At 42.5% G+C, this 23,920-nt stretch overlaps 1 protein-coding gene across 1 annotated transcript in view; it reads left to right on the forward strand.

Annotated features, from left to right (window-relative positions):
• KLF12 (KLF transcription factor 12) overlaps positions 1 to 23,920 on the forward strand; it is a 109,087-nt gene that overhangs the window by 20,803 nt on the left and 64,364 nt on the right. The window contains exon 3 of the mRNA XM_063304349.1: positions 7,038 to 7,575. Within this exon, the coding sequence (XP_063160419.1) occupies positions 7,038 to 7,575 (538 nt within the window). The remainder of the gene's footprint in view (positions 1 to 7,037; positions 7,576 to 23,920) is intronic.

Below are 23,920 nucleotides of genomic sequence, written 5' to 3' on the forward strand. Positions count from 1 at the left end.
ATTTTCTAATTTTTAGATATAATTTAATGAGTGAGTGACTGTGATGCTTGCTGAAATTTCAGAAGTCAGGATGCGACTGAAATGGAGCTGTTGGGACATTTTTACAGTAGCCTTGCTTTTTAGTGGTTAGCAAAATCAGGATAAATTATGCATGATAAAATCTGCAAATTCACTTAATTTGAATAATTTAAAGAGTATGAGAACTTTAGTTTTCCTTGCCAAAGAATTTGGAGTGCTTAGGGAAAAAAAAGTGTTGTCAAATATATACCTTTCTAAATCTTTAAGTTACTTTACTTAGTTTTGTAAATCTGGTTCAGCCTCATTGAAATTGTGTAAAACACTATAAATAAATAAAAATAACTGTAAAGTATAAATTAACTGCAATCTACCATGTCCATAAACATATTTTTATTTATTTATTTATTTATTTAAAATATTGCACCAACGGGATGCATATGCCTAGACATCTCTCGTGTTTTATGGATTCTGGGTAAGAAATACCTTTTTGCCAGTTTCCCCCACTGTAGATAAACACAGAAAATGCTTTGTGCACTGAAGGAATGTGCAGCAAGACTCATGGAAGTGGTGACTCCTCTGCCAAGGATGTTTGAGGACTGTGAGGTTCTTCCACCACTACCGTCCAGCCTCAGGCAGCAGGCTTGACTCGGTGATCCTCCAATGCCATCTAGATCCCTAAGACCCAGGCCACCTAGGCATCTCACATGCCATTGGGGAGGGATATCAGTAAAGAGACACTGCCCAAGATTAAGTTCAAGATGAACGTTGAACAATCACTTTCTCCAGCAGGGCCTTCCTTCTTACTGTGTATTTTGAGTCTTAGCCTTTTTTCTAATCTTCTTCAGATCACAGTTGTATTCCTGTTGCCTTTTTAATGTCACTTGAGTATGTTTTACTTCTTTTTTGTACTGTTTAATTTACAAAGCCCTGGTCATATTTTCCTTTAACATATTGGAAAGGCTTCCATGGTTGAGTGTGGCAAAAAAGCTCCCAGGGGAATCATGTTTCCAAAAACAAGCCCTTGGATGAAGGCCAGAGATGTGGCTTCTCTGGATGCCAGAAGTGCAGGACCAGGCCAGCCATCCTGCGCATGCACCTGTGGCCTACTGTATATGACATTTACAGAGAAAGGTATGATTTTCTTCACAGCTGAATTCTTTTCGATCACAGAACTGGCTATTGCATCTCAAAATCTGCGTAATGACATTTTTTAAGACTTTTATCTGATTAAGCTGGTGGAGATACAACGTATTGTCCCACAGGGGTCTAACGCAGTAAGTAGACTCCTGACATCACTGCCAGGGTATATGCAGCACAACATTGTCAGAGCTTGTCTGAGTCTGTTCTGATGAGGTGGAAAGAACCCAAGTAAAATTTGAGCATACAGTATCTGTGGAGGCGGTAGAGAGAAACCTTGACCTTGAAGAAAGAAATGCTTATTGGTCCTTGCAAACAACATGCCGAATCAGTAGAACTTTGGTGACCCATTAGCTGTCTTGACGTGTGTAGGATGTCTGCACTGACATTGTTGAAGATGTAAAAGATCAAGCTAAATGCCAGGGGAGCTGTGGCTGAGATACTGCAAGTGTGACTCGGTTTAATGTGAATTGGAAGCAAAATTGGCTTCAATATACAATCAGCAAATGTTCATGGCTGTGAACATTTCTGGAATAAATCATCTCTGGCTTTTGTGGAATGGTTCCTTTTGACTTAGTAGTACCGGTGGTTAGACAATACAGTATGGTTTTTTTCAATCCTAGCAAAACAGTTCTGTATTCATACATATAAAGAGAAAGCAGACCAGTGCTCACAAACATTCTCCTCTGTGAAACACCTCTTCTTTTAAACCTACAGATCCAGAGTTGACAACAACAGGAGATAAATCCATTTTTTTTACATATTAATCATTTTGTTCCCTTTTAACCAGATTCAGTATTTTATGCTACCTGGAATAAACACAGAGTCCATCTGATTAGCGGGGATAATGAGGCTCCCCTACTCCTGATTCCTTGGCACAGAAGACCCAAACGCTTTCGGTGCCAAAGGCTTCTCAGAAAGAATGGATGCATTTGTGCCCAGTTCATTGAAGAACAGAACGATGAGGCTTAAAGCAGTGTATTTGTAACAGGAAAGTACTGCATTTTGTCCAAAGCACGTGGCTTTAATCCTTGGGAGATTCGCAGCCAGCAATAACCAAGGTAATTGGGTTTTGAAGTTCCTGGATGGCCATTCCATAGACCTCCTGCTGTTACGAGGCCTTGGTTTCCATGGGTGGGCATGGCTCTTGGTCTGGCACGGATACACCTCTAGTATGAATGCCCGACTGTACCGCTAAACAAGCCAATCTCAATCTCTCCCTCTCTCTCTTGAGGTCAGCTGGGCAGCCACCAGTGAGAGAACCTCTTATGTAGCAATGTCCTAAATTGTCTGGCATCACCACCGTTGCTATCTTTTTTAAGACCCAGGGATCATCCATCCTCTTGTTTCAGTCTATAATGATCTTTGATAGAGCTGTGCTGATAGAATCTAGAGCCGTGTTTCTCAACCTTGGCCACTTCCAGATCTGTGGACTTCAACTGCCAGGATTCCCCAGCTAGCCTCGGCTGGGGAATTCTGGGATTTGAAGTTCACACATCTGAAAGTGGCCAAGGTTGAGAAACACTGATCTACAGTAGAGAATGTGTCTGGACATATTAGGCATCAGATTTTATATCAGTTGCATGTATCTTTTTATGGTGCTCCTTTTTTTCTTGTTCTACATTGGCCTAGTTTTTGTGTGTCAGGGTTGGGGAGGGCCTCGGCTTCCGACCTTCCCTCCCCACTGATCATGATCACAAGTGTAAGTAATTGAGTTGATGCGCTTTCGTGCTGCAAGAGGCTCCCTTCATATGTTATGGGGTTTAGGTGAATGGAACTCACAGGGATACATGTGTGTGCAAAAGTCCCAGGCTAGGGAAGGTCTGTCACACACTTGGTGTCAATTCCCGTGCTTTGCATGAATGCAGGATGCTCACATTTTGAATTGTGCAGATATGTCATTAACTGGGATGCATATAAACGTTTTGTGGTATTTCAAGAGAATTTTTTCCAGTTGGCTTTCTTCTCTCAGTGTGTTTACCTAAAGAAGTCAAGGTGATGCTGGAGAATGATCTTTGCTTTGCTGTGCAGCATTCCTTTTAGTTTCGCTTTATTTTTCATAGGAAAAGCCACATGAAGCCAGAAACCTGATAGGGACCCACAGAGGTGCCATTCGTGGGACCTCAGGCCTAGAGTAGTGAATGTCTGGTGCAAGAGCGATCAAGTGCCTGCTGACAGTTCCCTGAAAATACCTGGTAGGCCCCCTTATTCCTGGATCACAGCTTGAAGTTAATAATTTCTTTGGCGAGTTTCATCGGGGAACAATTTCTGTTAAGATAAAAGCTAGTGTCTTTCAGTCAGGAGCCCTCTTGAACTTCATCTGAATTTCAAGATGGCTTCCTAGAAGACCTGGTGACAGGACTGTTGTCATGTTGATGTACAAGCTGTTCAGCGGGCCTGGCATTCCCTTCAGAAGATCTATTCCATGTCTTTGGAAAGAGGGACAGCTCACTTGCGGTGGTTTCTCTATTGCAGTGACAAATATATCCCTCTGTGGCTGTCATTCTGTGCTGTGGGAATGAACTGAATTGGTAGTTTCAAAGGTCACGCTTTGAGTGTTTCATCAATATTTGCCCAATCAACAATGTTGTATAGATTATGATTCTAGGTATACCTCAAAATAAGATTTCTGATTCTTGAAAGTCAGAACTGAGTGTAAGAGGACTTTTTACGTAGCAGCTTTGGGATTTCTTTAAGACTTCATTCCATGGGGGCAAAAATTGTTCATTAACTGGCTATAAGCAGATGGTTAATCAATTAAAATTTGTTCAAATGTATCCATCTTTTTATATTACATAAGGAACTCCACCACCTTAAACTGAGTTTACAACATATGTAGATACAACAAAGTTTCAAGAAGGGTTTCAATTTACATATTTTTGCATCTTACCAAAACCTTATGATAATAACATCTTTGGTAAGGCATTGACTGCAGAGTGAGATAAATTTATTATTTAAGTACAAAGAGAAGCCAACTTTTATTTATTAAAGAAAAAATATATCTGGTATAAAAACACACCAGAATAATAGTTTTAATAAATTAACTTACCATTGTCTCTCACCTCTCTAATTTAAAGTTGCCCTTAATGACTTAAATTATCCTGTCAGTTAATCCACTAAAACATGAGTTGATAAAACTACAGACTGAATGGATTAAAACTGCAACTCTCTTTCTTAGAGAATGAAACTGTATTAAAGTATTGTTTTGTATTAACTGGCAGCCACTAAGGGCCTGTTTGCAGAACGGAGCTTCTTGGCGATGGCGCTGACACTGTATAATGTCGAGCTTGCTTGTGACAGAAAAGCATAGCTCCCCGCTGTCCTGCCCACTCCCAGGATCACCTTTCCTGGATGCTTGGGTGATCCCCCTCCTAATCCACTTCTTCAGGCCCTCCTTCTGCGTTCCGTCTTGGCTCCCTGAGCAGCCCACAGAAGGACGAGCCCACGGGGCGGCATTTGGCAGGATAACGCTATGGCGGCCACTCATCACAGTCAAGGTCATTTGCTACAGCAGTTCAGATGGAAATTACCCAGGGACAAATACTGTAACAACAACAATTTTACACAGGCACTAAGAAGCAGCAACAAACCAGTATTCATCATTTTTGTTTTAAATTTGTGCTAATTTAGCAGACAATAGAAGATTAGAGGATATTTGGGTTAGTCCTCTATGGTTGTGTACAGGTAGCATGTGCTGGGGAGGCAAATCCGATTTATAATTAGCTAATAAATCATACAAGTCACATTGAAGTGCTGGCTTTCTTTATTGGATGCCTGATTTAAGACTTAGTTTAGAGACATATGGCTTCTGGGTGCTGGAATAGGAATGTCTGAAAGTCCTAGGAGCTCCTGCTGGGAGCAAGCGCCAACGTTCGGACTGCAGCTGAGGTTTGAGCAGAGGCACCGGGCATATTACTGCAAGGTTTATGTGCCAAATTGTGAGGGATTGGCACGGTGTCCACTAGATGCAGCAGCTTAATTTATGCCATGTAAAAACTTATCTGTAATACGTTTTTCTCATGATGGAGTCTCCCCGAGGAGCTGGGATGCACAAGAGACCCCTGGCAAGTAGAAACGTCTTCTTCCTGGAACATGGCACATCACATCAGTAGGCCCTTAGATAGTGATGTCATCATGCTGAATGCAAGCTGGCTTTTGCAGCCTTTCATCTCTGCTTCCCTTTGAAAGTGATCATATTGTATCTTATTGGGTCATAAAGAGCTTGATTTATTGAAGCCAATTCATGAGACACTAAATCATTTTGGTAAAATAGCCGCATTTCACAGCTTTCGGCTTTATCCCATTAAAATTTCAAGTCTGTAATATGCAATTATGTGTATACTCAAAGTTAAGATATTATTTTCTATGTAGGAAAAAAGGAAGTATAAATTTCTCCCCTTTAATTTGTAATATATTCAGGTTTGACAGTACTAATTTGCACTGCAAAGTAATTTGGGCATCAGAAGCATATGTCAACATGAAAAGTAACTGGAGCTCGGTCTCTGGGGAGCCAGGCTTAAATCTGTCTACTTGCAGATAGAGCTGATGTGCTCATCTTCACTTCTGACCCAATAATGATAATTTATGAAACCTGCGCTTTCTCCTCCTGACAATTTGCTCTACTCAGGAGGGCAGAGGAATGGGTATCATCATCATTTATTTATTTATTTTTCCTCTGGATCTCTTAGGGAAAGGGGAAGTGTCCTGATAAAGTATTTTATTCTCCCGTTTTACATACCTTCCTTGCTTTGCCCTACGGAAATAAGACATAACATAGTTGTAATTTATTTATTGGATTTGGTTTCTGGATGTTCGGTGGGCATCTGGAAAGTTGAGGTTGGATGAAGGTCCTTAGCTCAGCACCAGAATGTGGAATGAGGGGCTGGGGGTCCCCTTGTTTCTGAGCTTTTACAGACTCTGAATTCCAGTCCTCCATTGCTATTCATAAACACACTTTGTCGGCTATTCTGAACCAGGAGGTGTTACAGTGTCTGTGAGTCTTTATATCTGTGCAAATACACACAGCTACTGTACAAAGAGTACAATCCAGAAGCATGGATTTCTTTATCATACTTATCATACGGCACCTTCAGCTTCCTTGCAAAGCTGTGGTCCACCTTTACTGTCTTCCTGTACTTTTTACGGCTGGAGCAGCAACCTTCATTTCATCTCAGGCAATGAAATCTGCTACATTCCTGACATGAAAGATAAAGAGCCTCCCCCCATCTTCTTCTGTCTGTCATTTTGTTGAATTTCTTTTTATGGGTTTGGGTTGTGCAGAGGACAAGACATGACAATTTAAGTGGTTTGTGATTGCAGCCTTAATTGCATTTTTCTCTAATGAAAACCTGGTCCCAAATCTTTCTTTCCAACTTGCAAAGCATTTGCCTTGGGTTGACGCTTACCAGCTGCAATATCCAGTAAGGAGCTGAACTCACACTGAACAGGACAAAGCGGTTCAGCCTCAATATGGTGACCAGATAGGGGTGAAAATAAAACGACTCAAATGTTCCGTGGAGTAGCAGACGTCGTAAGAGGCTTTTGGCGATCTGGATAACAAGGCCTTGGCTGCAAAACTACAGCGCAACAAGAAGGATAGCATGGTTTTAGAAATAGTTCCTGCTCTGTAACAATTGCAAACGAATTGGGACTTCTCTGTACAAAGAAATTTATTGAAAAATAAACTAGTAATGGCTTCAGATTTCTGACTGCTTGTATACTGAGCTTCTGTTGCAGTGGAGAACAAGCAGAGTTGAAAAACAATGGCTCGCATCTTCTGTCCGCAAAAATATGTAAGATGTGGCAAGGTGGCCAAATGTTCTGATATCTCTGGCAGGCTGTTCAGCTGGGATGATCTGATTTCCTTCTTTTTCTCTCCACAGTCTCCCAACGTCCATAATTACCCAGATATGGAAGCTGTGCCCCTCTTGCTGAACACCATGAAGGCAGATCCAGAAGAAGAGGCCTTGTGCACAGATCATTTCCAGACGCAGACTGAGCCAGTGGACTTGTCAATAAACAAGGCCCGATCGTCCCCTCTGGCTGCTTCATCTTCCCCAGTATCCATCACAGCATCAGCACTGTCCCCCTCTTCGACTTCAACGTCCTCTAGTCGGCCAGCTTCATCCCCAACGGTAATAACGTCCGTGGCATCGGCAGCCTCGGCACCATCAGTATTAACTCCAGGCCCGCTTGTGGCATCTGCCTCTGGTGTTGGAGGGCAACAGTTTTTGCACATAATCCACCCGGTGCCACCTTCAAGCCCCATGAACCTACAGACCAACAAAATGAGTCACGTACACCGCATTCCAGTGGTGGTGCAGTCGGTACCGGTGGTCTACACTGCGGTCAGATCACCAGGGAATGTCAACAACACTATAGTAGTACCGCTGCTAGAGGATGGGAGAAGTCATGTCAAAGGTAAGACGGTCTCTTGCAAAGAAGCTCAGCTGAAGAATACTTCCTGAACTAAAGATGAATGTGTATTAACTGCTCTTTGGGCCAGTTATTGGAGAGGACAGATAATGAGCCAGGCAGCTGATATACTAGAGTATTTATACCACAATTTCCAGGTGGAACTTCCTGAATGCAGGCGCTTCCATTGCTGTGAATTCCCTTGGCACCTTAGATAAATTCCTGGGTTGTGGTTTTAGCCTTCCCTACCTCTACAATGAAGCAAGTGGAATTGATTTATCTTACAGGTTTGTGGTAAGAATTGTTATGAGAAAATGTAGGTGCAGTGTTTGAATGCTAAAATCCTGGTCACAACGTAGTCTTTATAGGAAATACATTGTGATTAGCAGTAGTTCCACACTTGTGTGTGTGCTGCCTAAGCTCTCCATTGGGGGAGTGGGGAGGCCAAGCACAAAACGTGTTGGATGCTGGGATGCAAGTACAAAAAGGTGGAGTTTGCATCACAACGTCACCATGCACTTGCTGTGAGATACCTGTGGGCTGTGTCCATTGAGACATTCAAAGCCAAGGGTGAAGATACTGGAGGCTCCCCAGGATTTTGCCCTGGATAAACTATCCATTCTTTGTCTTTAAATCCTTCATTGCTTGTTCGGATGTTAGTCTATCTAATGTAACAAAAGTTCATAACAGTTGCTTGATCATGGTAACTCGCAGGGGAGCATCTGTGGCAGTGGTAAGAGTTGGAACAATGAAATTCCACCTGAAGAATCATAAAGATGACACAGATTGTGGTTAAGTCAGTTCATAGTTTAAGGTTGCAGGAATCATATAGTCAGTTAATCTCAGGTTTGGGGACAGTTTCCACATTTTTCAGTCTTCCTTATAACTTTAAAATGTCCCTGACCATGTTAATGGGGGCAAAACTAGAAATGAAGGTGATTTAGCAACTGCTGCTGAAAAATTAACCAAACTGTGGACCTTGAGCTTAAAGCATCTGGCAAAGTCTCTCTTGATATCCTTGTCAACAAGTGTATTAAATGGACTGGGGATGCATTTGCAACTTGTTGAACAAACATACTTAAAGCATGCCTGTAAATGATTCTGAATGGACCCTCAAATATTCCTCCCTTCCTTTGATGTCATGGGGTTCTGATTTTGATGCAGTATTATTTCATATCTTTAAAAATGATCTGGTAGGTGGAAGGGAAGGGATATACATCACATGTGAAGATGGCAATTTAGGCAGATTGTCTATACATTAAGCAGCAAAAACACAATTCAAAATGACTTCTACAGGTTTGAACATTTGGCCAAATCCAACATGGTGACTATTGTAAGGTCCTGCATTTGGGTAGGAAAATGGGGAGCAGAGTGGGAAGACTTTGCATAAGAGTTCTTGTGAGAAGGACCTCGGGGTCCACGTGGACTTCTGGCTGAACATGAGCAAGCAGAGCCATGCAGCAGCTCAAAACGCCAATGCAGCCTTTGGTTACATTAATAGAAGCGTTCCTTCCAGATCGTGGGAAGTCTTTCATTGCTGTGTTGTGCCCTGCTCTGGTTAAACTGCGGTTGGAATACTGAGTGCTGGACACTGAATTTCAAAGGGACCTGGATGAGCTGGAACAAGCTCAGTGAAGGATTATGGAAACAGACCCATGAATAAGTTGGAACTAGGCACAATTAGTTTGCTGAAGAGAAGTCTTGGGGAAGGAGGTGCAGTATGATAAAAGTCTACAGATATCTAAATGCCACTTTTTGCAAGAGGGGACAAACCTGTTTTCTGTTGAAACTGGAGCAGGACAAGGATCAGTGGGTTGAAATTGAAAGGAAGGAGTTTCCTGATGGTTAGGAGGGCTGTTAAGCAGTGGAACCATCTGCCTAGACCTGTGGAGGATTTCAGAGCAGGGTTGGAAAGCTGCATTCTGGGACTGTTTGAGTGGGTTCTTGAACTGAATGGGGAGGAGTAGAGTTGGAGGCCTGAACTTACAGCCTCTGTCTGCTTTACAAATGCCAGAAAGGACCTACACATGTATGTAGTCCACCAGATGTCCATCAGATGTGGAACTGTTAGAAAAAAATCAGATAGACCCCTTATTGTACATTTCTGATGTTCTGCAAAATGGGGGAACCCTGGGGCAAGACATTTGTAGGCATACAGTTTTTGTTGGTGTGATTCCAGATGTGTCACTCTCAGGCTTTGGATTGGATCCTGCTTCTTCCTTGTGCATAAAGGATATATAAAGATGGGGATACATTTCCATCCATTTCTTTATTTCTCCCCACTGTGTGAGCATCACCCTGGAGCAGAGAATGAAGAAAAGTAAATGATGATGTCATGCTACGTATTTATATAATCCAGCATTCCGGAAAAAGAGGGGAAGCAGATCTACTGTAGATCTGCTCTAAGAGTGTCAGGGGAAAAGCCCAACAACCTTGAAGTGATTTTTCATTTGCCTTCACATTAATTTTCACCGTGATGGCGATTATATACTGCCGCTCTTGCTGCTACTAACAGGCAGTTGTGTATTTCGTGAATCTATTCCTAAATCTTCAGAATTTATTTTCCTTCTCAGCTCCTGGACCTCTTTGTGAAGTGCAGCTATGTAGTGTGCAAAGATGACTTAATTCCCTGGATGTATACTCCTGATGTTATAATGGGGCTGTGGAACATTTGTATCCAGAAGTGCAGGGCACTGTAGCATCCCGTTAGAATTTATCTAAAATTATCTCATGAGCTGAATGGAGACCTGAATCTGGATTTTCCTAGTTCCTCCCAAGTGCAAAAGATTCGATCACCGGCGTGCCTCCTAAAGTCAGTGTTCACGTCTAGAAGAATTTTATTTTCCTTAGGATAAATTTGCATTCTGACGGCTGTCCAGAGATACTCAGTTTATGCTGAGAACTCTGCTAATCTTCTGTCTACTCTTCCCTTGTTTGACACCATGTATGTGCTTTCCACAAGAGAACAGGAAAAGAGCAGAGCAGCCCTGCTCTTTTGATCTGCAACTTATACATCGGGAACTCTTTTGAGGCAGGCCATACTGTTAAGCTAAAGACTTAGTATAATACTGTGAAGGCTTAGGGTGTGGTGGGTGAGTCTTTCGTGCCCATTGGCCCAAATGGCATGATGCCACAGAATGTTTACAAATCTCTCACTTGCGCTGGGATTGCTCACAAAGGCCAGTTCTGAGAGCTGGGAGTGACCTTAGCTGAGAAAATACCTGCACAGCCTTAGAGGCAGAAAAAGTGGCCAGGTTTTCTTCGATACTTTTAGGAAAGTCTTGGCTGAAAATCTGCACGTCGAGACCTTATATTGTGTGCTGCTCAAAGCTGTAATTGCTTTTCTTCCCTCTGGCTTTGCTTTATGTTCTGGGGTGAAGCAGTTATAAATTAGATACTTGATGTGATTTAGGTCTTGATGCTCTCAAGAATTCAGCTTCCTGTAAATAAGTGTGAATTCAGCAGTATCCCACTCAAAATGAAAAGGGCTTCGGATATTTGTGCAGGGAAGAACATCTCCATAGATGTGTGCTTGAATTGTGCGTAGGTTATCCTTTTTCTGTGGGTCTTTATGGCTGATAGGAACACGACATCCACAGAATATGTTTTTGGTGCAGAAGTATTACGAGCACAGCCTGATTGGACAGGAATATTGATGATCTTCAGAACCTCAGAAGGCTAAGGTGGATAGTGACAAAATGTAAGCATGGGGCTAAGCCTGCTTTTCGGAGGCTGCACAGGAGCATATTGTGAAGCTGCGAAGTCCTGTAAAATCTCCATAAAGGCCTGAAAACCGGAGTTCGTGTAATCTTGCTATAAACTGTAATAAAAATTACTCTGTAGACACTGTATTATGGCCATTAAGTTCATGGCCATTGCTGCTGTGTACATAAAGTTTTATGGAATAAATTGAGCGTTTTTTCTTCCCACTCAGAAAGCAAGCTGTTTTTGATTTAAAAGTTGATTGGTGATTGTCAAGCATTTTGCTAAGAGCGCAAACCATTCATCATGACTTTCAGTGGAAAAAGGGTGGGGGGGAACGGCCCTGTGTATTTTCTCCATGTTGAGGCACAGTGAAAAGTTACACACATTTTTTAGACGAAGAGCACACCTTTTTTTAGTTACAAGGGGAAGATTTTGCTTGTGTGTCTTCAAAGCACCTGCTCTGTCATGGGTATATTAGATGGACCTCAGCATAGTATCTACTCTCACTGAGTTTAGTTGGGTTAGTCTCTCTCTACTTGTATATGTTTTAAAGAAATGTTTTTTTTATTACTATGTTCTTAATCTGCCACACTTCACAGGGACTCATGGCAGTATGAGCTACAGAGAACATTAATTTTATCCTTTTTTCTGCATTATCCCTCTGTGCCTAGCAATGAAGCTCTGCCTTCATTTTCTTGAAAAAAATGGGATTAGAGCAAGAAATTTACCACCAAACCCCTGGTAGATATTTGTTCTGTGCTAAAGTAATGGATTTCAACTGCTTAACTTCCAGAAAATTTCCAATCGTGATTTGAATACAAAGGGACCTATGCATTATGGGGAATTTAGACACATAGTTTAGATGCACCAAAGATGTTTATTAAGATGCTGGTTAAATTGGGGGTAGGGGGAGAAGGAGTCCCAGCAACATATAAACTGAAAGTGCGTCCCACAATCTTTCCAGTATTCTTCTTCTGAGTTACAAGTATCTGTAGCTTGGTTAATTTAAGTTCATCTTTTAATTTAGGTGCCCTTCATAAAGTTCTCAAGAACCTCAGGGTGCCAGGACCCTACACCACAGCCTCTTAAAAGACAATGAAGGGAATTCTAGTTCTTAGAATTATTTATTTATTGAGGTTTTTGTAGTTACCTTCTTGGATAAAATATCATCAATGCTTGTGATGAGCTCCTCTCTTTTTCCTTATCTTAGAGGTTCAGCTTTGGCAAAGATTTCCTAGCTTATTAAGAGACCATCTGCTCTGACAGCCAAGTGGGAAAGCTTTGCTGGCCTACAAGAAGATCAGATTTTGCCTAGGTAGGTGGCTAAGCATGGATACCCTTTCCTTGCCAATTTGTGGGCCCAGAGCCTCATCCTAATAAACAGACAGGGGTCCCCAAATTTTTCCTGAATGATAACTGACTGGCATTGAGGAATTCTAGGAATGTTGCCCAGAAAGCGTCACCCTGTCCATGCCTTCTGAATGAACAAAGAGAAAAACCCTGGGAGGCAGATGGTTTCACCAGCATCACAGCCAAAAGGATATCCATCAGCTTGGTCTGGGATCTGAGTGAAAAAGTGCAAAGAGATGCCCAAATTTAAGAATGAAATTGGTTGCTAGTTCAGAAAATGTACCTTTGTGTCCAAGGGGTGGGATCTACCAGTTTAGGGAAAGTAGATATTAAAACACCTGCATCAGCACTCTGATGACGGATAATGTCATTCTTTCCCATCCTTTGGCAATACTTCTGAAATAAAATTTTAAAATCCTTCTTCTTTCAGTTTTCTCTGTTTTGCATCTCTCTCCCTTCCTTCCTTCCTTCCTTCCTTCCTTCCTTCCTTCCTTCCTTCCTTCCTTCCTTCCTTCCTTCCTTCCTTCCTTCCTTCCTTCCTTCCTTCCTTCCTTCCTTCCTTTTTCTCCTTTGGCTTCAGAATACATTTTCATTACATACATGGCATCCCATTCACCTATAGTTTGGGAATTTATTATATAAACACACACACACACACATATAATGTGAATGACTTATGTGGCCACCTATCTTATACATGATAAACCTAGACTGCTCAAAACAACATTGCATAAAACAGTAAATAACATTGTGTATCCCAACCACAGTGCCATAAGATCCCACCGACTCCATATTCGCATTTTCTGGGTTCACTTCCATACTAGCCCAATGCCTGGGTATGAAGAGCCAGGTCTTCACAGCCCTCCAGAAGGCTAATAGGTCCTTCACATCTCAGGGTGGAGGCCCAAGGGTGGGCAGCCATAGAAGAGTTGCATCTCTGAGCTCCCACTAGATGACAACATTTAAGGAAAGGGACCTGGAGCGCATCTACTCTATCTGACCTGGTAGGATAGTCAGATACCCTCAAATAACCTGACCCCCTGCCATTGACAGCAGGGCTTAAAGGTGATAGCCAACATGTTGGAATTGCACCAGAAAAGCAACTGGATAAGATTTGTTTCCATTCTATTTGGTAATGCCAAGGCAGTTTGTGGGAATTAATCATCCCTGATAGCTATTCGCGATGTCCATAATGATGTATTTAGCATTAAGATGCCTTAAGTTCATTATAATTCATCATATCTGATCCAAAGCGATCATGCTAATATTACAATTCAGGGGTCGGGAGTACTTTGCATAGAAATGTAACTCATTTCTAAAGCTTATTCTAGTGGTTTTTACTGAGGGATCAAGTTCTGCCTAAAAACTGACCCACGACAAGGCAGAACTATTTGGAGTGTAGTCCTTCTGGAAGAACTAAGGGAAGAAGTTGTCCTAACAGCCAGGAACCATGCTGAGACGAGGAATAGGTCTCTAGTGTTTATTACTGCTACATAACAGAAAATCCTAACAAACTGAAGAAGCGTGGGAAAAACCCAGACAGATAAACCCCAAAAGTTAAGGCGGGTCTGATCTGTGTCTCTTTGAATGGCTGCTTAATTCCTCAGTGCTACGCATGTGTTTTCCCCCCTGGATAGAGGCCCCCTCCTGCTCGCCATCAGTACTCATGACAGAAGTTCTCCATTAATGGTCCTTAGACTGTTTCCTCAGGTTAACCGGAGACAACAAATTTCTCTGGGTCTGCAGAAGACATTTTTACCACACTTTTGCCACTCATCATTTATACTTTCTTTGTGGCCAGAAGCAATGCGGTTCAGGCACTGTGAGGTGGTATGAAGCTTCTCTCCGAGGGGTCATTCATACTTGCAAGTATTGTTGAATTTCCTAGGGCAGTGGGTTATATTAGTGCAGCGTCACGAGAGGTGGGGTCCTATCACCTTCCCAAGTTGCTTTGGATTCCATAATTACATAAATGGGACCAATGGCATGACCTGGAGCTGTTGCACAAGAATTGGTCAAGCAGCTTCCTTCCACGTCTGGACTCCAGAAGCTCCAAGATGGGTCTTCTGCTTTCAAAAACAGATGAATATACAAATGCTGCTTTCTTTTTAATCTACTGTATGAAGGAAAGTATCACTTAAAAGTTTTTCTCTGTATGAAATTATTCATTCAGAGAATAATTAATTCCTTTCTTTAGATGGGAAACTTAGCCTGAGAATAAAATAGTGAAGTTCTCAGGATCTTCCTAAGAAGTTCAGCCATTTCAGTTAAACTTAAACCCACTTTCTGTGGATGGAGCCCAGCTCACTGTCTCCAAGATACAGTATTATGGATGAGTGCTCACTTTAAAATACCTTGTCGTGTAGTTTTTTGTTCCTGATGCTTAGTTCTTGATTAGTACTCCAATAATGCCATTATTAATTTAGGGAGGGAAAAAAACAGCCCAAGCCCTTTATAGAATTTCTCCTTTCATTATTCTCTCAGTACAAGAAATAGAAGGTCTCCCCTATGTTGTTAATCCTCTTCATGTTGTCTTTAGTGCATTCTTGGATGTCTAAAAAACTTGCAAGCCCATGCGTACAACAGAGTATTAATCAAACAGCCCAAATACAAATCCCCGCTGTTTATCTTAACTTTCAATAATGCCCAGAAGATTGAAGAGCAGTGCATAAAAAGAGAGGGAAACTTTTAATAATACTTTTTTAAAAAAAATCTGAAATTAGTTCCCAAACAGAATACTTGTTCTCTGAAAACAGAGAAAAAATAGTATTTTGTTTCTTACTGTTGAGGCTGACATTTGCCTTTTTATAGCATGAATGCCAAAGCTCAGTGTACAGGAGGGAGTGGGGGTGTTGTGATACTACCAGCTCCCAGAATCCCCACTTAGAATGGCCAGTGGGGGAGAATGCTGGGAATTGTGATACAAGAAATATCTAAACGGTTATGGCTGGCCTAGAACATAAGAAACTTACAATCTGTTTTTAAAAAGTCAGCGGGTAGGAATGCAGCCATCGCATAGCCTTCCGCAGCTTCCCCACCTCCTCAGCTGTAGAAGGAGAACTGAATCCCAAGGGAGGTATGAAACAAGAGAACAGACAGGGTGGGGGACCATGTTGAGTGGACAGGTGGCCTCTGCCTGTTTGGGGAGGGTTTCCAAGCATAGTTCTCTCTCAATAAAGAAGGTCTCGGAATAACCACACAGAGAACAATTGAGGCCAGCATGGCCTTTGGTCTTGGCCCTTAGGACACTCTTAAGCCTGGCTTACTCAGCTAACCCAGTGTCGTTGGCTTGCACAATACCTTGAGCTACAACTTGCCTGCAGCAGCTAGGTTCATACAACGTGCTAGGCTAAAATGCAGGGAGCTAGTTTAGGATTCCACGTGTTCCTGAACCCATCCTCCCTTCAGAGGGGCTTTATGAGTCCTCTCTCCAAATCTTCTCCAACACCCGAGGCTGCATCCCTCAGCACAGTCATCTCAAGACCTTTGGTGGTCTTCACAGAGGAGAAGCATGCCCAAAAGACAAGTTTGTTCAGGTGGCCAGCAAAGCAGCCCTCCGGGGATTTGCACATCCTAGAACCCTGCAACCCTTCCAGCGTTACGCATTTCACACAGATCTGACTTTTCCCATCCAGTCCCTGGCAGCCACAGCCAGCGATGGAGGCCAGGAGCTGCAGCAGAGCCCCACAGCGGGTCAGCAGTCGTTGGTCATGACTGATGTGAGTGGAGATCGGAGACAGCAAAGTTAACGTCAAGGAAGCAGTTCCCAGTCAGGGGTTCGTGTTTCACAACACATTTAATTTGGCCCCAGCAGCTTCTTGATGTTTCTTCGTGTATCTGTATTTGACTTGGAGTTTAGACCGTGCTGATAGGCATAAATATTTCCTGAAAATCTCTGTTTGCATGCCAAGTAGGTGAGCCTTGAATCTGCTGTCCGTTAGGTGAAAACGGATGGGGCAATAACCGTGATTTAGGATAGCTCCTCTTTTGTCTAAGAACATCTCCTCCTGTCATGTCTTAGCTTTAGGCCTCTGACATTTGTATCCTCGTCCTAAATTTTGCAAACATTTGACCATTTCAAGGAAAACCATGGAAAGAACCGTACGATGAAGTGTCACTTCTTGAACCAGGACGAATATGCGTCCTGCTCGCCACGGGCGCAGCGCATGTCGTGGGCTGCCATCCAGAAGTGTGGCGAAATGGGTGCTTACAAGATCAAAGCGCTCTTTTGCCCCACACCCCTCCATCCCAGAAATACAGATATTGTGTGTGTGTGGGGGGGGGGGAATGGCCTCGCCTACTGTAGGGGGACCCTGAGAGTCCCTAAAGAGATGCTGGCAGGCCTCCAGCACAGACTTCTCAAACTGCTCATAAAAGCAGAAGAATGGATACCATTGGAAAAACACCAACCAAGAGTGTGCAGGCAACTCAGAGTGATGGTGCTGGGGCAGGACAGGAATCCAATTATGCACAGCCGGTTCATCATATTCTGCCAGCTGAATTTGCTTATTAGTAGCTTAATTAGAAACTTCAGTGTCATCTCACAAGGTAGGTTATTGATATTTATATCATGTTATAAACATCATGGGCACAATCCATTATGGAGGATTAAAAGTAAATGTTTAAAATGTTCGGGTTTTTTTTTTCTGTTGCGAATGTAGAAAGGTATAAATGGGACTCCGCTAGGGATCTGCATTTTTTAACTTCTTCATAAATATTTTGGGGTTTAGAAGGGAGGGAGTGTGATGCCAAGTCATTTATGGGGGTTAAAACAAAAAGGGGGACAGGAAAGAATTCAGAACAACAAGAATGCAGTGAACGTGCCATTGGCAAGTGGAGTTTAGTGAAAGCAAGCATGAAGTGATGTACGTTGGGGGAAAACAGCTCAGATGGGGTCTGAGCTAATGATGACTGACTTGAAAACCTGTTTACAAGGAAACAGAAGCGATAGAAATGGTGGTGCAGGAGTTGTGTTCTATGTTAGGAAAAACGCCCACGGCTACCCAGAAATCCAAGGAGATGAATTTGGTGGGACTCTGGGAGAATCACGGTTAAGATATAAGGAAGAAGGAATAAAGGCATTATCATTGCTGCAGTCGGCTAGCAACTATCCAGCTAAGGAGATACGGAGGATGCTTTCCAGAGGTGGGAGAAAATCACCCTGGAATACTGGAATTCTTGCTATTAAAACTGAGTGTTTCCTTGGACTTCTGGAAGGCAGATTTTATCGTTGAGCTGAGTAGGACGCCATGTCAGAAGAAATCAAAGAAGAAAAGGAGTCTAGGATGAGTAAAAAAAAAAACACAGTCAAAGGCAACGTGGCCATACATCAAACAGGAGGTGAATTGGAAGTACTAATTTCTCTCATTTTCTCAAAATACAAGGTCACCCAGTACAGATGAACTGTGAGAGATTCCAAGTATAACAAGGGAAGCACTTCTTCACACAATGGAATTGGCAAATGTAGGGTACTGTAATGGCCAGAATTTGGAGAGGTTTAGAAGGCTATCAATGACTTTTCATAGGAGGTCTGCACCCCAGTGGTGGGGATGGATCCCTCAGGGCTGGGAATGGGGGGAAAGAACAATTCCACCTGATCTGGCTTGTGGGTTGCCTGCTGGCACCAGCTTGGCCAATGCAGAACTGCATGTCAGGATAAATCAGAGGCACAGCTATATCATCCTGACCTGATCCTAAAGTAAGAAAAGAAAAACCTATGCATATGAAGTCCATGAGATACTATTTCCTGGTCCCCTCACTTGGTCAAAATATGTCACTTAACACCTCCCTACCTGAGAATCCATTAAAAAAAACTTTACATTAACTTTCACACCTTTAAAATTGTATTAAAAATTCAAGATTCTTCCAGCTACTCACTTTGGCAAAAAGTCAGAAAAAAGGTTAACTTTGTTCAAACATTTCCTTTGATGTCAAGTTTTCATTAATTAATCTCATTACGTATCTGAATTACCTCAAACATAAACATATGACAGTGCGACATCTGTCAAGTGTTTAAATGTGCATTACTACTTATTATATATTGCTGTATCACGTTCCATGCAAATACATCTTGAATAAATAATACATTTTATTTACAATGAAACTAGAAGAAGCTATAATAAAAGTAATACATTAAACAGTATCATTTAAAAATACTGTATTCAGTCAGGGAAACAGACAGGTAGTTGACAAATTTCTGGCATTTGGGAATGCAGGCAGGCTTCAAAAGCCCCTACAGATGTGCACACGCATTCCCTAACTTGCACGTATGAAGGATGTCTTCCGATCATCAGGGTCTGTCCAATACCCTGATCTCAAGCAGTCCAGGGCCTTGTGTCATAACTCAAACCTTGACCTGGCTTGGATGTTGCTTGTTAGCTGGCATGGAGCCATGAACAAAGCTGTTGGGTGTGCTCAACCTCTCGGCCCCTCAAGGCTTACACCTAGCGCTAGCTCCAACTACAAACTAGCTACTGCTGTTAATACAGAAGTAGTTGTTCACTTCTGCTATAAGGTTAAGTATGTCAGTATGAAATCATGCATTGACTGAAATGGTTTTAATACAGGGGTATTTCTAGATCAGACCAGTCCCTACTCCAGGAAATAGAGCCAGACTGCTCACTTGAGGGAATGATATTAAAGGCAAAACTGAAATACTTTGGCCACACAATGAGAAGACAGGACACCCTAGAGAAGATGCTGATGCTAGGGAGAGTGGAGGGCAAAAGGAAGAGGGGCCGACCAAGGGCAAGGTGGATGGATGATATTCTAGAGGTGACGGACTCGTCCCTGGGGGAGCTGGGGGTGTTGACGACCGACAGGAAGTTCAGGCGTGGGCTGGTCCATGAAGTCACGAAGAGTCGGAAGCGACTGAACGAATAAACAAAAATTTCTAGAACCCTGATGCTAGAAAGACTGAAGGCAAAAGGAGAAGGGGACCGCAGAGGATGAGATGGTTAGGTAGCATCACCGATGCAATGAACATGAATCTGAGCAAACTCCGGGAGACAGTGGAGGACAGGAAGGCCTGGTGGGCTATGGTCCATGGGGTCACGAAGGGTTGGACACGACTTAACGACTGAACAACAAATATCTAGGAAGGAATTGTGGAAGCCACTGAATTTCTGCCAAATTTCTAGGAAGGAATTATGGAAGCCACTGAATTTCTGCCTGTACAGTTTTATTATTGTAGAGGAGTATGGAGTTAGCCTTGCAGAGGATATGTGGCAGCTGTTCGGAAACAAGAACTTAGCTCAGAAAAACAGGAAAGGTGAAGAAGAAACAAGATTGATCCACCTTGACTCTATTTAGTATAAAAAGGAAACGCTGCCAGGCTTCCAAGATTCTTGTCTTAAGCCTACATCGATGAAGTCTTTACAGCTTCTGTGGCATGGTGTATAAGAACACCATGATCTGTTTCCTTGCTTTTTAAAAAGTATAAGTGGAAATTAAAACCCGTATTATACTCTCCCTTTAAAGGCAGGGTTGAATGTGTATGTATGTGCAATTACGTACATACTGACGAGCAAATTTAAGTATGCAAATAGCATACGAGAACCAATTTCTTAGCAAACAGTTTCCTGTGTATCGTCTTTCAGAAACCTGATGGAATAGTTGTTCAGACTATAGATTCTCCATGTTACAGTAAGCTGTTGCCAGATGTTTTAATATATGGCTAGAGACACTGATCAGATCTAACTTAGGCGGAGATACTTAGATGTTGGATCTTGCATTTCCACAGTGTGGGGTATACTTTGATTCCTGAGTGGGCAGTTTTTTGTCTCTCAGTGCAGTTCCTCGTTACCTTTTTCTTTCTGGTTGATATCCCTTTTGTGATGTTTGGAAGATGGAAGGAAAATGCAATTAACTAGATTTGAAATATAAATAAATTAAATATTCCCACTGAAGTCAGAGGAACTTTGATATCCTTAACTAGAATTGGCTTCGACTTGTTCCCTTGCAGTCACCGTGAAAACTGACTGGTTCTGATCCAGGTCTCACGACTTGTGGCACGTCTGGCCGGTCTAACAATGGACGCCCATTGACAGCATCAAGCGCAGCCCTCAGATCCGGGGACTCCATAGAAACATTTAAAATCCATTTCTATTCCCACTGGCAGGTAGGGAGAGAGTAGCCTATGCTTAACTTTGGAATTTTCTACTTAAATAATTTTAATATAAGCAAATGCTGCTAATGATTTCCATTCGGACAGTGATTTGGACAATTGCTCAGATTCATAAGTTGTGTTTTTTTTTGCCTGCCAGAAATCCGTTCGCCTGGAATCCAGGGGTCCGAGATCCCCTCCATCAACAGACTTCCTTCCCTATCCACAAGCAATTCATTTTGGTGGGGGCTTTTTGGCAGATAGCTTCCCCTTCTGCTGTGTTCAGAGCTTGTCATGTGCCTTGTCTGAGGAAGTTTTGTAAGGCAGGCCCACAGAAATTGCAGACTTTTCCAGCTGGTGGGATCCCCCTTAGAATCTTAGCTGGAATTGCGATCAAAACCTGCTAGTAACCCAAACTGTGGGATTTTGTTGAAGATCAAGTCATTGTGTTTTGTGTTGGGCACTTTGTTATTTGCATGCTTAGGCTGATCGGTGTGCTTGATTGCTTTCATCCAGGCCTCAGATCTGTGGGTGTGGGTCAGAATGAAAATGATCTACCCTTGTCATGTTAGCAGCCGGAGATTTAACTCAGTCTTCAAAAACGACACCAGAAATTATGCAGCACAACGTAACAGCAGCTTGATTAGCTTTCTCAGTGGCGTGTGTGTGTGTGTTTGGGCATGTAACTATGGTAATTGCTCCAGTAGTGTGTTGGGAGTAGGACCCATTCACCTTTGCTCACCAAAACAACTTTCAAAGAACTTTCTCCTTTGGAAACAGAACCATCTGCGAAGCGCACACCCACCCACACCCTGCTTTTAATTTGAAATAGGAGACTTTGCATATTTTCATGTCATGTGCAGTTTGAGCATGGCCAGGGAGAGAGCAGCTCGGCAGCGCAAAACTTGCCATTTTGTTCTCGGTCCAGCAGGCTGTGCATTGAATAAACCCATCCGCACTGCTCGAAGCCAACAACAAGCAGACGTTATTTTAAAGCATGCTAAAATACCTCTGAGTCTTTTTCCCCCGGAGAGGACATCACCAGTTTCAGAGAGGAAATCAGCTAGATTTATATCATACTTGGATATAGCTGTGAGAGATTCCTATGAATTTATGGTGATATTTATACATGCGCTGTAAAATCAGAGTTGGTCCTGAAGGTAGACGTGATTGCCATGTTTGGAATTTTTAAAAAGAGGATGCTCTGGGGAGAGCATTGTTTACCAATGTGTTGCACATCACATGGTCTGCATTTCTTTTTAAATTTATGCTCCCTCCCCCCCACCCCATGTGTGCTATTTCTTAAGCCCTAAGGGGGAGGCTCCATAGAATAAGACATTAGTAATGGAGGCTACAGCATTTGGCATGAATCCAAAAAATGAGTAAGAGCTGATGCAATTTTTTTTCTTTTTTTTCCTCCCAAGTCCACCCAAACAATCCATCCAGATAACGTGTGCTCAGACCTCTCTAGCTGACCTCTCAAGCCATGACCATTTGGACAGATTTTGGATTTCTGCCTGGACAGACTGTTTAAATTAAAAGAAGAGGGCTTGTTTGTGAATAAGCGGGCATATCATACTCCTGTTAGCAGATCTGAAAGGGGTGAAGGTTCAGGAAACCACAGAAGGAACGTGGCAGGACATAAGCCACAGTTTAATGCAGAAGTACTGAAGAGCAGTTTTGGGCCCAGCAAGCATGAGGCATCTTTCCCAGGCTTTGTGGCAGGGAACAGTGGCCACAAAAGCTGCTTCAGCCAACCTCATAGGATGGGGATATTTGGCCAGATTTTGGATTCCCAACCAGATGGAGCAATCAAGCTTTAAAAAGCTGTGGGGGGAAAACCAGAAATGTGGTCATCTTCTCAGAGTTGTTAGGCAGAATGTGAGGGAACACTAATGACTGTGGAAGACCCATGCAAGTGGCTGACCCAGAGTGCATTTTGATCTACCTGGTCCTTCTCTTGGGCCCAGGCAGAGCTTGGTCTTCTCTGGGGAGGCCGTTCCATTAGAGATGGACTAATTTAATTAGAGATGGACTAAGAGATGGATGGGTGGACTTTAACTACCAGAATTCCCCAGCCAACTATGCTGGATTCTGGGAGCTGAAGTCCACATGTCTTAAAGTTGCTGAGGTTGAGAAACCCTGCATTAGGGGCTCTTACATACAGACCTGACAGAACAGCCAACAGAACAACATTAGAGCAGTGCCAGAATATTCCAACAGATTTATTCTTTATCCCCTTTCCCCTCTGCACAAAAGAATGTTAATATTCAGCATTCATGTCCAAGAAATGATAATCCTGCGGCATTAACAAGCTTACTGCATAATTAGTTGCATAATTCGGAAAGGGCAAGATAATATAGCTGCCATTTTAAAGTCACAGCTAAGTGATGAAGTTGATGGAGTATCGTCTGCAAATAGACTGTAATACTGAAGAATGTTCTTTGCCTTTAATTTGCTAACAGAGTATTGAAAATTGATGCCCCCATCTTTCTATAAATCAAGGGTTTCTAACCACATTCCACAATATAATACAGGGGAAAAACCGACAAATTTAAAAATCCATGGTTTGTTTTGAGGTTAGTTTAGGCAATTGACATTATTGACCAATCCTATAAAAAAACAAGATTGCCTTTAAAATGTATGTTTTAACATTCTGAACTTGGCTTGGCCTGAACATTTTCTCTCTAAGTGAGAGCTGAGTTTTATGGTAGCCAACTGATGTTCTCAAATTACAGAAACCCACAGATGAAGCTTTGGGGAGAGAAGCAAACATCAAGGTTCAACAACACCAAGGGAATTTTAGTTGCAGTTGAGTCTTCTTTGTAATGTTTGTGTCACAATCTAGCCTAATGTTTGTGTGACTTGGACTTTTTGCACCGTAGTGCAACTATTATTGCGGAACTGCACATTTTTATGGATTGCAGGTACAGCCTTCTCACCAAATCTTTGCCACTCATTTGACATCTTTTAGAAACTGCGATGTGCATTTTTCTCCTGTTTCCAGGTACACCAGTGGCATTTTTCTACTTCATACAGATGAGCTTCCCTGGCAGGACACCACTTCCGTCTTAGACGTTACTCTCTATTTCAGTTAACGGACGTGAAGACAGGGACCCTGCAATGTCATCTTTGCAAGGCAGCAGTTCCTTCTGAATGCGTCACACGTAGGAGCTCAGATGCACGATGTCC

This window comes from Candoia aspera, chromosome 5 (genome assembly GCF_035149785.1).
Source record: "Candoia aspera isolate rCanAsp1 chromosome 5, rCanAsp1.hap2, whole genome shotgun sequence".
NCBI lineage: Eukaryota > Metazoa > Chordata > Lepidosauria > Squamata > Boidae > Candoia > Candoia aspera.